General features: G+C 34.2%; 1 protein-coding gene across 3 annotated transcripts in view; it reads right to left on the bottom strand.

Annotated features, from left to right (window-relative positions):
- The window catches only part of Mob2 (MOB kinase activator 2), a 521602-nt gene that overhangs the window by 110888 nt on the left and 396655 nt on the right, over window positions 1-14059 (bottom strand). The window contains exon 1 of one of the 3 annotated variants that reach the window (XM_081751641.1): window positions 8990-9760. The exons of the other annotated variants lie outside the window; for them this stretch is intronic. Coding sequence (XP_081607767.1) covers window positions 8990-9132 — 143 coding nt within the window. The 5' untranslated portion in view covers window positions 9133-9760. Of the gene's footprint in view, window positions 1-8989; window positions 9761-14059 lie in introns of those variants that run through there. 3 annotated transcript variants of the gene reach the window in all.

Raw genomic sequence — 14059 nt, 5'->3', positions numbered from 1 at the left:
CCCTCTCTCTAAAATCATATGCACCGGTACAACCCAACTCTGAAACATGGTTATTTAGATAGTTTACTAGTTACTCTAATATTTGTTTAACCGCCTTTGATATGTTTCATAGTTTTCGAGCTAGCCAGCCTCAAAGTTACAATTTTCTCGATTTCGGCATCCCGTAACTTTGAAACAATGCGTTTTTCGTCCTACGTTCATATGTACTTTTTTTATTGTTTAGGTGTGAGGATTTCCCCAGTGAATTTTGGCTGCATAATAAATGACCACCCTGTATATGCTCTGTAATTTTGTTCGTGTTCCACAAATAAATGCATAATTACATGATTTAGTTCAAGAAACTGGAGTGCGGTGGCCTTTAATTTGTTTAGAAATGATAACATTTGCGTCCATGAACAAACAAGTGTCACAAACACATACAAAAACAATTGCGCTAATATAAACGAACAATAAGCAGAAATGAGTCATACACACCAATGCATGTACTACAACTAACTGGTAACTTCGATTCTTCACGCGTATAGCATAAAACGGAAATCAATACGTCTCCTGATGTATAGACAACCCACACAACACTTATGTTACAAGGATGCTTATATTCAAACTCTCCAATTTGATGCAGCAAAGCATGCTTTTCAAGTTACGCGTATCACACCAACAATCTTCAAGCTTGAAATATATCCACTTACAGGACATGACAAAAGTTCTTTTCAAGCAGTTTTACGTACAGTATCTTATTGAAACAACTTACATAGGATAATTACAACATAAAACGAGATAGGCCCGTACCTTTGGATGCGGGAGATACGAAATTCTCATATTTGCATTAATCAAGCGACATTTAAGAGGTATTTTCATGTGTATAAATATACTGAAACACAAATCCTTCCAGGATATTTTTTGGGTTCCCCTTGGTGCAAGATTGTATAAAACAGCCAACAAACATACTGCTGGAATTTTAGACTTGATTGATATAAGAGAGAAACATTAATTACCGGTACTTAGCTAGTTTCATCTGTACCTACAGTGATAACAAAAGGGATCACACACACAAATGAGTGACCTACCGTAGGCACTGTATGAATCACTTTACTTCAGATATAGCTTATCAATCTTACTATTGTTAATTCGACTCCAATTCGCACATGATGGACTCCTGATTAATAGCAATGGCGTACATAGATAACTAAGACACTGTTTTTCGCCTATTACTATATCATCCACAGCGTTTTTTTCTCGATGACATAAGCTTTGAATTCCAAATTATTAACCATCAAAGCTGGGAGTTAAACTTTCGAGGAAGCAACTGTTATTTACAAGAATTCGGAAAGAATGCACGGAATAAACTTGTTAAACGATAAGTAAATGCATTGTGTACAAATAAATAAAAATATTTGCATTTTTCTTTTCTTGAAAGAAAACTACTCTGCAAATGGAAAATATCTATTGTGTACTATCGGTATACTCTCCTTTATCCAACACTTGATAAAAATACACATAAATAAAACTGCAAAAGAAGCATTCCAAGCGTTTCGTCAGGATTTTAAAACCTCATTAACAGGTCACAGATAATGGACGATTTGCGATGTAGCAACATATTTTGGACTTTTTTTTTTTTTAATACAAGGACACCTGATTAAATTAACTTGCTTAATAATGAATTTACATTTTTCTTCTAAGAAGAATCGAGGTGAGATACATGAATTTGCAGGAACAGATCGGAAGAGCAAATAATTTTCAATGGAAACACGCGCTCCAATATAAATATTTATTCAACATCTGGAAATTTATATTTTGTCACATTCATCTCTTGTGTCTAGCATAGATTAGTATAAAAGAGTACCCAGGGAACATTCAAACTAGTTTTGATAGAAATAGCCAATTTTCATTTTTTTAAATCCACACATTCAAGTTAATACTAATGTCAAAATCGACGGCAGAAGAAATTAAAAGGTACATGTTACTAATCAATAATAATAATAATAATAATAATAATAATAATAATAATAATAATAATAATAATAATAATAATAATAATAATAATAATAATAATAATAATAATAAATGAACTTTCTGCGTTTTGTGTGAGAGGAACAGTTGAATTCGAGGTGGAAACTATAGTAACGTTAGTAAGCCCATAGATTTCCATGTTCAGCAAACCCAGTGTCGTATAACCAGGTACTGACAGTGACGCTAAATTCCAAACAAATCAGAGGAGCAAATATACGTATCGATGCTTATACGTACATTCAAGTGCGTAAGTGCCGATTTCTTTCTTTAGAGATATTTACCAGACATGAACCTACCGATGAAAAGTATTAATTCCACAAAAACAAATTTTGTCACACGCATAAATATCAAATCCCATACAATTTTCGGCGGAATACTTTGTCAGTTGGTGCTTTAGCCCCTTTACCATTTAGGCAAACATGTTATAATACAGGCACGAAGTTTTTCACCTATGGAAACCATTTCACAGAATATTTTGAGCTTGTACTATAAATAATAGAAAGAATATATTTGCAACACATTAGAAGTACACCATTTAACACTTATTATGCAATGTTCTCACTGACGCCAACAAGAACTTATTTACCGCTCTAAATGTAAATTCTCATGACTTTCTGCCTCTCTTCCGTAGTAAAAGTTCTCCCACCAGTTAGACACCTTCACTGACGACGCAACGTTGCACACACAATGTCTATGTGGTAAGAGTTTCACGATAAGCCTTGAAGAAATGTAACGACATATTTTTTCCCTTTTTACAATTTCGTGCGTACAATATATGAACACTCACATTAAAACATTAGAAAAAAAGTAGGTGAAGGTAAGGGGAGAACTATTCTACAACATTTGATGTCGCAAGAACTACACGGGCAAAAATGCTACTCGAAAGAGGTTCTAAATATAAAAAAATGATGCTCGGAAATGTATAATGGTAATTTTCCAAGGTTATCTGTCAGTTACGATGAAGTCCTAAATCTTATCCCCGTTTCATCATTCCTTATTCCACATTCTTCAAAATAACGAACAGGTACGGCTCGATGATATCATTTGTAACTTACAGCAAAGAAAGTACACTGTACTTATAATCATCACGACATATAATTAGTAAACTCCGATAATTCTGGTTAGTCTTTGATCTCCACTTGGTGGATAATATTGCTTTCCAGCAAACAAGGTGTATAAGACGTGACTCTACGCTTAACTGGAATCCGACTCGTATCCGTATGTTCATTCACCAAGGATAGAAGATTATCTCGCGCAAAACGCTAAACGTTTTAATCAATTAACTACGAGTGTCAGTCTCTAGAAAAGAAAATAGTATATATGTAAAATATTTCTTTGTATTAGAACTCATACAGAATGCTGGTGAAGACATCAGACAAAATTAACGATGCAGCAGATAAGAAAAGCGAAGCGTAAGGAAGAAATCTGGCTACGTGCTTGAGAAAAATCACTGGCAATCAATAGTGTTTAATTGTTCTCATATTATTCATTCGTGACTGGTGTTTAATTCTCCAATGTTATTCTTTTTTTTATTTTTTTACTATCTTCGTTACACTGTATGAATTTCTTACGGCAAGAGTTTAATTTTTCATACGAACCATAATGGATTGAATGCATACTTAAATTGCTTAAGTTCGAAATAACCCGATGTCAGTTAGCCGTACTCCTACCAGTTATTAACACAAATACTTGATGATGTATCACGAATCAAAATAACATCTCTCATAGCTTGTTTCTTAGAAACGTATTACCTCAGCCTTAGTTGAAGACAATAAAAAAAGCTTGTGTTTCTCACTAATAATAAACTATTCAATATTATTAGCCTTTAACACAAAAAAAGTTCACATTAGACCAACGGTTCTCACTCATTGTGCCGCGACACATTGGTGTGTCACGCAGTAACCGAGAGTGTGTCGTGAAATCTTAGAATTTAATAATAACTAGTTAAAATCAACTTTGAGACCAACTACACCAGTCAACGCCTCCAGCGCATAAATAATGCTCAGAACTACATAGAGTAATTACATTATAAACACTTATAAGGTTAATACTATAATTTATATTAATAATAATATCAAACAAATGTGTCACGATGTTCTGGATGTTCAGTGAAGTGTATCGTCAGACAAAAAACGTTTAGAACCACTGGATTAAACATACCTACACAAATGATAGATCTCAATGAGCTGAACCAAATGATATGAGTGAGTGTAAAGTTCCATGTGTAGCTTCAAGAAAAACGATTATTTGTAAACCTATAAACTGATGCTCTACAATAACCATACAACATGTTAAGATGAAATTGTGATTGAAGTATACCTAAGCTAGCTTCTCATTATGGCACTAGCATACAGTATGATTACAATAAGACAGCTAAAATTTATCATTAGTGCTTCTTTTTTAATCTTTAATTACAAAATTGCCTAAAGATAAGAAACATCAATCTGTAGTTCACATCGAGCTGAACAAAATTACAAGTTTGAGGGTAAATTCGCAGAAATATTTTTTGTGAGAATGGAGAAAAATTAAATTTTATGGCGCAAAAAATATGTCGTTTGCTGCCAATATGATGGAGCTCACAGTTCTCATTATGTTAGAGCAGATTATTTATATATGTCCTATATGTAAAACATAAAAGCAATATTCTTTCAATAAAAGATTTCCTTTTAAAAAAAATTAATTTAAAATCTATTTATGCAGATTACAATGAAAACTATGGGGAGCACTTTCATATAAGTTGATTTTCATTATCTATTCTCTATCTAGAAGACAGCTCTATCTATTCGTTTCAGTCACGCAAAAATAAGTTGTTTTTTTTTTAAGTAATTTTCTTAACAGATTTTTCTACTTTTAGTACAATTCATCTTACTTTTTGGTACGGTTTACTTTATTTTTTACTTGTTAATGAAACCATACCAGCGATTTTTGTGGGCTTACGATTTATTTTATGTTTTACTTTTTGTTGTTTTCTTATTCAATTATTTCTAGAAACATATCGTACTTTCACAATCGGAAACGCAATTTACGATCTCCTGCACGTTATACTGTAAAGGCAAACTCCGGATCAGTTTTGGTTGCATAACGGAGCAGGATACATAGTAAAGAAGATAAAAATATCAATATTTCTATATAGAAATATACAAAAGTAACAATAAAACATTGTACTGTCACCTGATATGAGTTACTATGCAAAATTTCATTATTATATGACGTTTGGAAATGAGTTAAATAAGGTTGTGAGTTAAGGAAAAGCATGGAATAAAGGCCTACACTGTTACCTAAGCGATTTAATCTGTTGTTCGAATTCCTCCAACAATGTTGCACATACTACTTGTAAATAAAGTTACGCGATACTTCCATGGTACGGTGGTTCAGTGGCAGAATACTCATCTCTGACGCGGGGAGTTCCTGGCTCTAACCCAGGCCTAGTAAGTTTGTGATAGCCAACACTGTCCGTGAGTTCTCTCGTTTCCTTTCACATTATCATTCCTTTAATTCTTTCATAATAATTCATTTTTATTAATAATTAGTCCCCCCTTAGCCTAGAGGGTAAAATTATACGCCGTATTTTCGAGCCGATACCTTCCTTATATGTATAGGCATATTCCAGTGTGCGTTGTTTGGTTTGCAACAAACACAATTTTCGTCCGTTTAGCGATCACTTTTGATTGAAAGGTCGATAAGATTTGTCAGCTATGATAAAATAGTTCACTATGAGATCAAACAACGATTGATCCCTTGAACGAAATCTCTGGAAAGTAGGGATGGTTGAACTGATTCTTAGGTTCAATTATTGATAATCGTTAATGGGAATAAAATAAGATAGAAGGTATGGGTGATCACAAAACTTTGCCTCTTTTAGGCACGATATAAACAATTCCTCAAAAGTAATAGAATACGGACCTAAATGATAGAAGATCGTCAGTTACTGAATGAGAAAGGAAAAATATGAAATTTCCCTAATATTTTAATGAGAATTTTGTCTTTTTCCCTCTTTAGGATTCCGTTCTATATTTTGAACTCCATTCCTCTTCATGTCTGTAATATTTTATTATAATCCACTAGATTTACATTTTGAATATTGCTTTTCTCCATTAATCAATTATTCCGTAATTTTTACCTGCAATACTAACAGTGTCAGTATTTGTAGGAATGATTCAGATTTAGAGTAGGTCACTTCTGAACCAAGTGAGAATCCTAATGTAAATTTGTGTATGAGGCATTTAACTTTTTGTTTACAAAATTAGCATAAGAATGAGATGAATATACCGTATTTATCACCTGGATCGGAGAAAATACTTATATAATCACAGATAATAATAATAAACCTTCTAAAGTTGAATTGCTGGTATAACGTTATGATGGACCCCAGAGCCGACTCAATACGCCACATTTTGAAAATCTGCGGGAAACTTTGAAAAGCACTGGCTGCTAATAGCGTAGCAAGTGTAGTATTAAGTTTTGCAACAGCTATACAGTTCTATTTCTTCTTTTTATAAACTTCAATTATTAGAATTCGGAATCAACATTAAGCTTTAGGTCCATGTATTATATAACCTCGGTGTTGGAAAGGAATGCAAGCTCCTAACTAACTAACTTTCGTTAGAAACTGATTTTGGCGAAGTTACACTACTGTATATAACACATGAAGATCTAGTTTTGATCAACAAAGTCTTTGATTAAATCCGACCGGTTTATCGATATTAATTCATTCTGACGAATCTTGGTGTATATACAAAACACATTAATTATTTATGGCTTATCTATCTGATTGGCAATCAAAGAATAAAAGCAATAAAATTGAATGGGAGTTCGAAACCTCTGTCGAACTAGGAAATTCATTTGAGTGCAAGAGCAGGTCTTGAGAGAGAATTCGGAGATTATATTATTTATTTATTTCATTTATTCGTCTACATACGACCGACTTTAGTTTTGATTGCCCGATCGTAAGTCGCCAGGTACTAGCACATGCAGATATATTTATTTTATATCTAAAATCAAAACGCAAACATAATATTCTCGTACACAAAACTATTTAATTCTATGATCTTTGTAAAATTAAGTTTTCTATATTAGTAATATATCAGATATTAGTATTATTATTATTACCTGTACTTGCTGTTAACAACTAGGGGCTACCTAATCTAATCCTTAAAACCGGTCGTTAAGTGCGATTGGTTGTAAATTGATAACTATTATTTTTTATCATTATTTTAACAATTAGCAACTCCACCGTATAAGAAACTATTTCATCCAACTTTTATTACATTAGTTATAACAATTCATAATATAATGAAACAAAAATCGACAACTGGTTCAGTGATTTATCCTGTCCAGATGAATCGTTCAAAGAACCATTCGCCGTTTGATCACAAACTGTAATTTTTTCGTGGCTCACTAATCTTATCATCATGTCAATCAATGTTAGTCTCTCACAGACGAAAATGGACAATGTTGCAAACTGAACTGATCGCAAACCATACAGAATCATACGTATCACTTGAAAATAACAATTCTTAAAATCTATTCTTTCTATTAAAAAAAAAAAAAAAAAAAAAAAAACTATAATAATGACCATATACGGCAAGGTTCTAGAACACAGGTCTCCATTAACATTTAGCTGTAATAACGACAGAAAAGAGCGTGCCCTGCGGGGTTCTAACCTGCTCTCACTCGCTAACGCTTGCTCGACAATACTATGTGAATTAAATTTTAAACTTTGCCACAGAAAGGAACCAAACTAGCTACTAACGTATATGGGGGGGGACCTGTGTTCTAGAACCTTTCCGCCACATACCGTTGTCAAGGAAAACTAACATGTTCTCTGCTTAAATTCCAAATTCATATATGCTATGTTCCATTTATGGTACTTTTAAAGAACTGGATGATTGATTTCGATATTTCCTTGTTTTTTCCACGTACGATACGGTAGTGGAAACTTTCCTATTTATGTTACGTACAATTTTAAACACAGAAACAGACAAAATGGAACTAATGTCTGGCTTAGTTTCAAGTTACGAAATCTTGGCTTGATTTCCATTTGCGCTCACGGCAGGTACCTTTAATTTGTATTTATAGGTTTGCCTCCTGCCAGTCACATGTCTCACGATGATGTCCTTCGTGCCTAGGCTTCTACGAAGAAAGAAAAAAAAAAAAAAAACGAAAGAAAGAACACAATATGAACTTCAATGTAATACAGCCTCAAATTCAGTCGCAAGCAGGAATGTTCCACTTGAACTCTTGGTAGTTCAAATAAACTGACACATGGCTTAAAGAATTCAGGAAATCAAAGAAATTCGTATTTCCCAATTTTCAGCGTATTGCGTTATAAAACATTATTACGTTGTCTCGAAATGCAAGACAATGAAAGGTTAACATTACTCTCCTACTTCTTATAATTCGAAGGTATCAACTATTTCTTTAATAATAATAATAATAATAATAATAATAATAATAAAATAAAACTGGGGCATTTTTCGGTTATTAAATTACCTACCGATCTCCGAACTTTAAAACAATTAAAGTAAATATAAAACTTTCGATGCTTGCTGATTTACTGCTCGCTTCAGCCAACCTGACCGAACTGTCATATTTCGTTCAAATTCGACGGGTTCCTTGTATAATCGAGCGATCTGATGCGTTACTCTGATAAGAGCAACATAAGTAGATTTGAATCCCTGACAGGTTATGGATAATTTAATCACAATAATTGCCTCATTGTTTTGTTTCTTTCCTTATAGAAGACGTAAAATTGAAACAAATTATGCCTTACGAAAACAATACAGCGATTTCACGTCAATTCCTAGGCCAAGGTTACACCTCAATAGTCAATTTGGTTATCATACAAACAAACCCAATATCAAAAGCTGTTACATCACTAATAATTACATTGCTACGTTCGGAATGTACTGAATTATCGTCACTGAACATTATTTTTCATGGTACTGTAATCATAATAAATATTATGCAATATACTCACGCGACCAATCCGCCGATAAATGATACAGGACCTCCTAGCAACCTCATTTTTTTGTGGCATGCATCAAGTATTGAGACGCGTGGAGCAACTGGAAGATCGGGCATGGCGGTTCCCAAAAGACTCCGCAACAAACCCGTCTCCATTCTTGTTCACGAACATTCAGAAACAAAGTATGATATAGTCACATTACATTTCACACAATACACACATCTTTAGAAAACAAAAACATATGCTGTAAAGAAATACAACTAACACACTCGCACACTATGTTCACACTTCACAGGAGCACCTTCGCTGCTCCAGATATAATGTCATGCCAAGAACACTGCCGATCCTTGAACGAGCATTGTGACACTCGATGAATCATCATTATTATACTGAAAGAAATACATTTCACCAAATGCAGACACACTTTTGTCCTTCGATCTACGTCGCACCACGGCTTTTGCGGCAACATGCAGCACAGAACTTCTCACTTCGCCGTATACAAAGAACTGGATAGTCAGGTGATTACGAGGAGTTGTTACGTCACATGACAAAAGACGATTGGTTCTCACCACTCCAAATCAACGGACTTGTTGATCCTGCTGCGTTAGGAAGCAAAAACAGCCAAGTAAACAAAATTTCATTTTGGATTCAACCCAAGTGAAGAAGCGCCATCCTCATGGTCATCTCTTGAGACCACAAAGCCCAACTTTCGCTTCTCGAAAGGTCAGGGACCACTGCACAAGCGCACGAGCTTTGTTCAGTCACTCACTTTCTCCCAACTCCCGGAGCCACCTTCTCTCGATACACACTGAGCAAAGGAGACGGTTCAGTGCTGACAATTAGCAGCCTCTTTCTTCGGATTGGTTCGAGTAGTTTCAACGTATGTCTTGGCTAAGCGTTATCACCCACCTGGTACCGTCACGCTGTGAAAATAACCCGGTCGCAGCATTTTGCCGGAACATGACACTCGAACATCAGTGAATAACGGAACATATTATTGCATAGTTGATCGAGCGATACATCAGTTGCACAGGTGCAACATCTACAAAGCTGTAGCTACCACTTACTTATTTAGCTTAGAGAGTACAGAATAACATACAAATATTAGGTGTTTATACAGAATACAGTTTTAACCATTACTGAATATCAATGCTTCGATTTAATAAAATCACGTTCATCTAATTTCACACTAATTTTTAATCATTAATTGCACGGTGAAATTTGAAACACAATAATCATACTTTTCATTGATTGCATCGAACACTTGGGAACATTCAATTTGACAAAATTTCCCATTGGCTCGAACTACAGTATTCACTTTTCACAGAACACGAAAAATGACTGTGCAATTCATCATACCCTCATCACCTTTATGCAATCACATTTTACGCTGTTTAATATGTCACTTCAACATTCATTACAAAATGAACTAGTAAGCGTAGTCAAGGACGATCAGGGAACTCTTACCGCTCTCAAGCCTTAAGATATGTGGAACAGTTCGTAGTTATTACACTAGATCTTGGTGAATGTGAAAAAAAGTCTTCTTCCTCTCCTCCTTTCACAACAGTTGTGGTATCTACGATACTAAAGTGAATACATTATTTGCTCTGCTTTCTTTAGCTATTTTGTTTGACTATGTTATCGCTGCATTTTGATACATCAATTCTCTTATAAACATTAACCCTTTAATGGGCAAGCATTGATAGCATTATTATTAAAATATTTCGTTTGCTTTTATGGTTGAACCATGTGTTCCTGATCATAATTTCGTCATTTTTAAAGTATTTTTGACTTTGGTTACAAAATACAGGGTTTATTTCAAAGCAACACTGCCATAAAATAGGTCTTCTGTGTAACTATTGAGCAGCATTGCCCTATTATGGTAAAATATCATAAGAATACTCTGAGTAATTACCAACAGTTTCGTTGAAATATTTTCCTACAGAGCAAGAAACCACAAATAAAAAAAAAATAAAATAAAAAAGAACTTCCGCGGAACGTAGGAGATAAAGCTTCTACAATACAAAATTTGATTGTCCTCTGTTGACGAAGATTAGAAATATCTAAAGAAGCGACCCGCAAATCATGTATATGAATATTGTATGAAAGCAATAATGCCAATTAAATGATCACTGAAATTATAATTCGTGCGGATAACGCAATAGAATGCGATGTTGCTTGAGGGCAACACTGCCCATTAAAGAGTTAATAGTCCTAAATATAATTGTTGAAATAATACACTGCGTTTTTATTGCTGTAACGCACTACACTACAGTAAACATATTCATAACCTGTGAACTATCGGTACAGCAACTTGATTAGGTGTTAACGTCGAACTTGCAAACAATAAACTAAATATTCTGAAACCCACGAATTAAGAAATAAATGCGTTCTCTTCGGTAGGACGAGTCAAATATTGAATTGTGGGAACGTATACTTGACTAGTGCGAATGAAATGTCAATAATTGGTGCGTCAATTCCAAAGGCCAACAGAATGAACACCAAAATACTGATTAATCAAAATAGTCACTGACATCAATAACACAATTTTGCCATCGGTCAGTCAATGAATGGATTTCGTGGTAAAAGAAGTCTGAAGTTTGAGATTGAATGAAGTCCTCCGCCACACATTGCACCTTCTAATCATCAGGGCAGTCATCTTGCCCAAAAAGTGATCGAGATGCTGGAAAAGGTGGTAGCCAAAGGGAGAGACATTGGGAGAATAGGGTGGGTAACGAAGGGTTTCATACTGCAACTCATGCACGCCCACCATTCTCATACAACATGAGGACACCATGTATGTTGTCCATTGTTGGATGCTTGTGCTAAGTTTGTAGTGCATTTCACGGAGTTCAACAATGTAACGATCTGCACTGATGGTTTCCTTTGCCTTCGAAAGACACGAAAGATAATTCTCACCATAGACCACCATACCAGCAATAAGACTTTTTGTGGTTGGAGATGTGGTTTAGGGAACACCATCCTGGGAGTTAAACCGTGTCCAACCATTGTCTTGATCGTTTATGATTGTCACAGCAGATTCTTTCCATAAAAAATGACAATTCGATGCACGAAACACACTCGATTATTCATTACACTCCGAGAACTGCACACCTCCAGATGGCGATTGTTGTTGGTCGCTGTCAATTCACTGGTACCCGTAAGACCAAGTTTTCTACCTTAACAATGTGACATTGGTCAATACCCACGATACGTACTTTGCAAATGCTGTCATCGGAACGATACCAAAGGTGCGTTAATTCGTCATTTGTGGCTCAAAATGAACGGTCAACGTTTTTTTCTTTTTCTTTCTCTTTGGATTGCTGTGCAGAATGTCTAAGCTTAAATATCACTCGTAATTGTGTTCCTCATGGCGCATTTTAATACGACCGTGTTCAACAAGTAAGTGCTTCCTGACTGTTTGGCTACCTTAGCCTGTTTTCTGGACGTATATTGAGTTTGTGAGTCAGATGCGTGACCATAGTCCATCCCCATGTTATGCTGCTGAGGCGAGTTTCCCACCAGAAGTCAAAGTGGATATTTAATTCACGTCAACTTGGATGTTACACGTTAATCATAGTGGGATATGAAAATTCTTCGAAAAGAAGAAACAACCCTGACTAAAGTAAACATTGATCTTACAAAGTCAGTAAATCTGGTTATATGCAAGATACTGTATGGAATTAGATTTTTTTAAACAACACAGAATACGTATAAATCAATCATTTTATGATTAATTAAAAATATTCTTAAACTAAAAAATTTATGTTGATTTGTATTTTAAAAAACAATACGCTTAATAAAATTCTGTTACGTATAAATTAATCCTAAATGGATCACGCAGATAAAGCCAGAATAGTACTTACTTTACAATCACGAAAACTATTTTATTTAATTGGTCTATACACTTTCCTCTAACAAACATTTTACTATATTCTGTTGATACGAAGAGGGATTCTTTATAAACTAATTATGGTAAGATTTTCGTATCACACTATTCACTATAATCATTTAATTTTCCTGTTATTACAATTTCTTCCAAAATATAAAATGAAAATTTTTATTTTACGTCCTACGCATCAGAGGTGAATACTTTACAAGTGAGCCATCGCAACCCCAAGCAATTTCTTCCATAACATTCGATTAAATAGAACTTTTCTAGAAGTAATGTTTAAAACAACTAAAACTTTAAGAAAAGAGAGAGAGAGAAATTTCAAAGGATTATCAGTTGGAAGTTTTCAATTTATTATTTTTAAAAATTGGGAAAATGAATACTTACATTAAATTTATAATTATCTTAGCAAGCTATCTAATATGACGCAATAAGATTAGGGCGAGAAAATAAGTAAACTTCAACGATTCCAATAGTTTGCTTATTTCTGATATGTGTATCTCAAGTTGGATTGAACATATGGCATACAGTTTTCATTATGCATCCGTCACGACAAAATTGGGAAATTATTTAAACTAAGAAATAGTGCATATAGGTTTTGAAACAAAACAATATCCTTAACATAGTTACTTATACAGTATGTCGTTTTGTAGATTAAAGCCTATTTATAGCTGTACTTTTTATATCAGGATCGCACAGTGAGTCTTATAAGATTTAGTCTTTTAATTTTCCTATATTTTTAAAAATCTTATCTGCATTTTTGTAACGCTCAAAGTTATATTTCCTGATGAGCTGCAATTACTCGCTGGCCGATTCTAACGGAAAAGATGAAACATCTTCACTTTCATAGTTACCCTAACTACTTACAAAAATACCACGTTTCGTAATTACGGTTTCCCACTGTTTATCATCCAAGCTCTAGGTGCCATAAAACATCAACTGTTTGCTTAACAATTTGGAATATTGACAGAGGTGGGTCTGTCACCTACAGCTTGCACTACGAGCGCATATGTATGTTTATTTTAAAAACTAAGAGATAATTATTTTAGCATTTAATAAAAATACATTTATGTATTCTCCAGACACTTCCTTTAAATTTGACTTCGCAGTTTAGGTGCAGTAAAATCTACACAATTCTATCATCTTTGTATATCCAAGGTGAATATCTCTTGTTTCAAATACAACATGTT

Source organism: Thermobia domestica, chromosome 3 (assembly GCF_964235325.1).
Source record: "Thermobia domestica chromosome 3, izTheDome1.hap1.1, whole genome shotgun sequence".
Taxonomy (NCBI): Eukaryota; Metazoa; Arthropoda; class Insecta; order Zygentoma; family Lepismatidae; genus Thermobia; species Thermobia domestica.
Note: the sequence above shows the minus strand (reverse complement) of the source record. Positions and strands in the feature narration are given on the sequence as shown.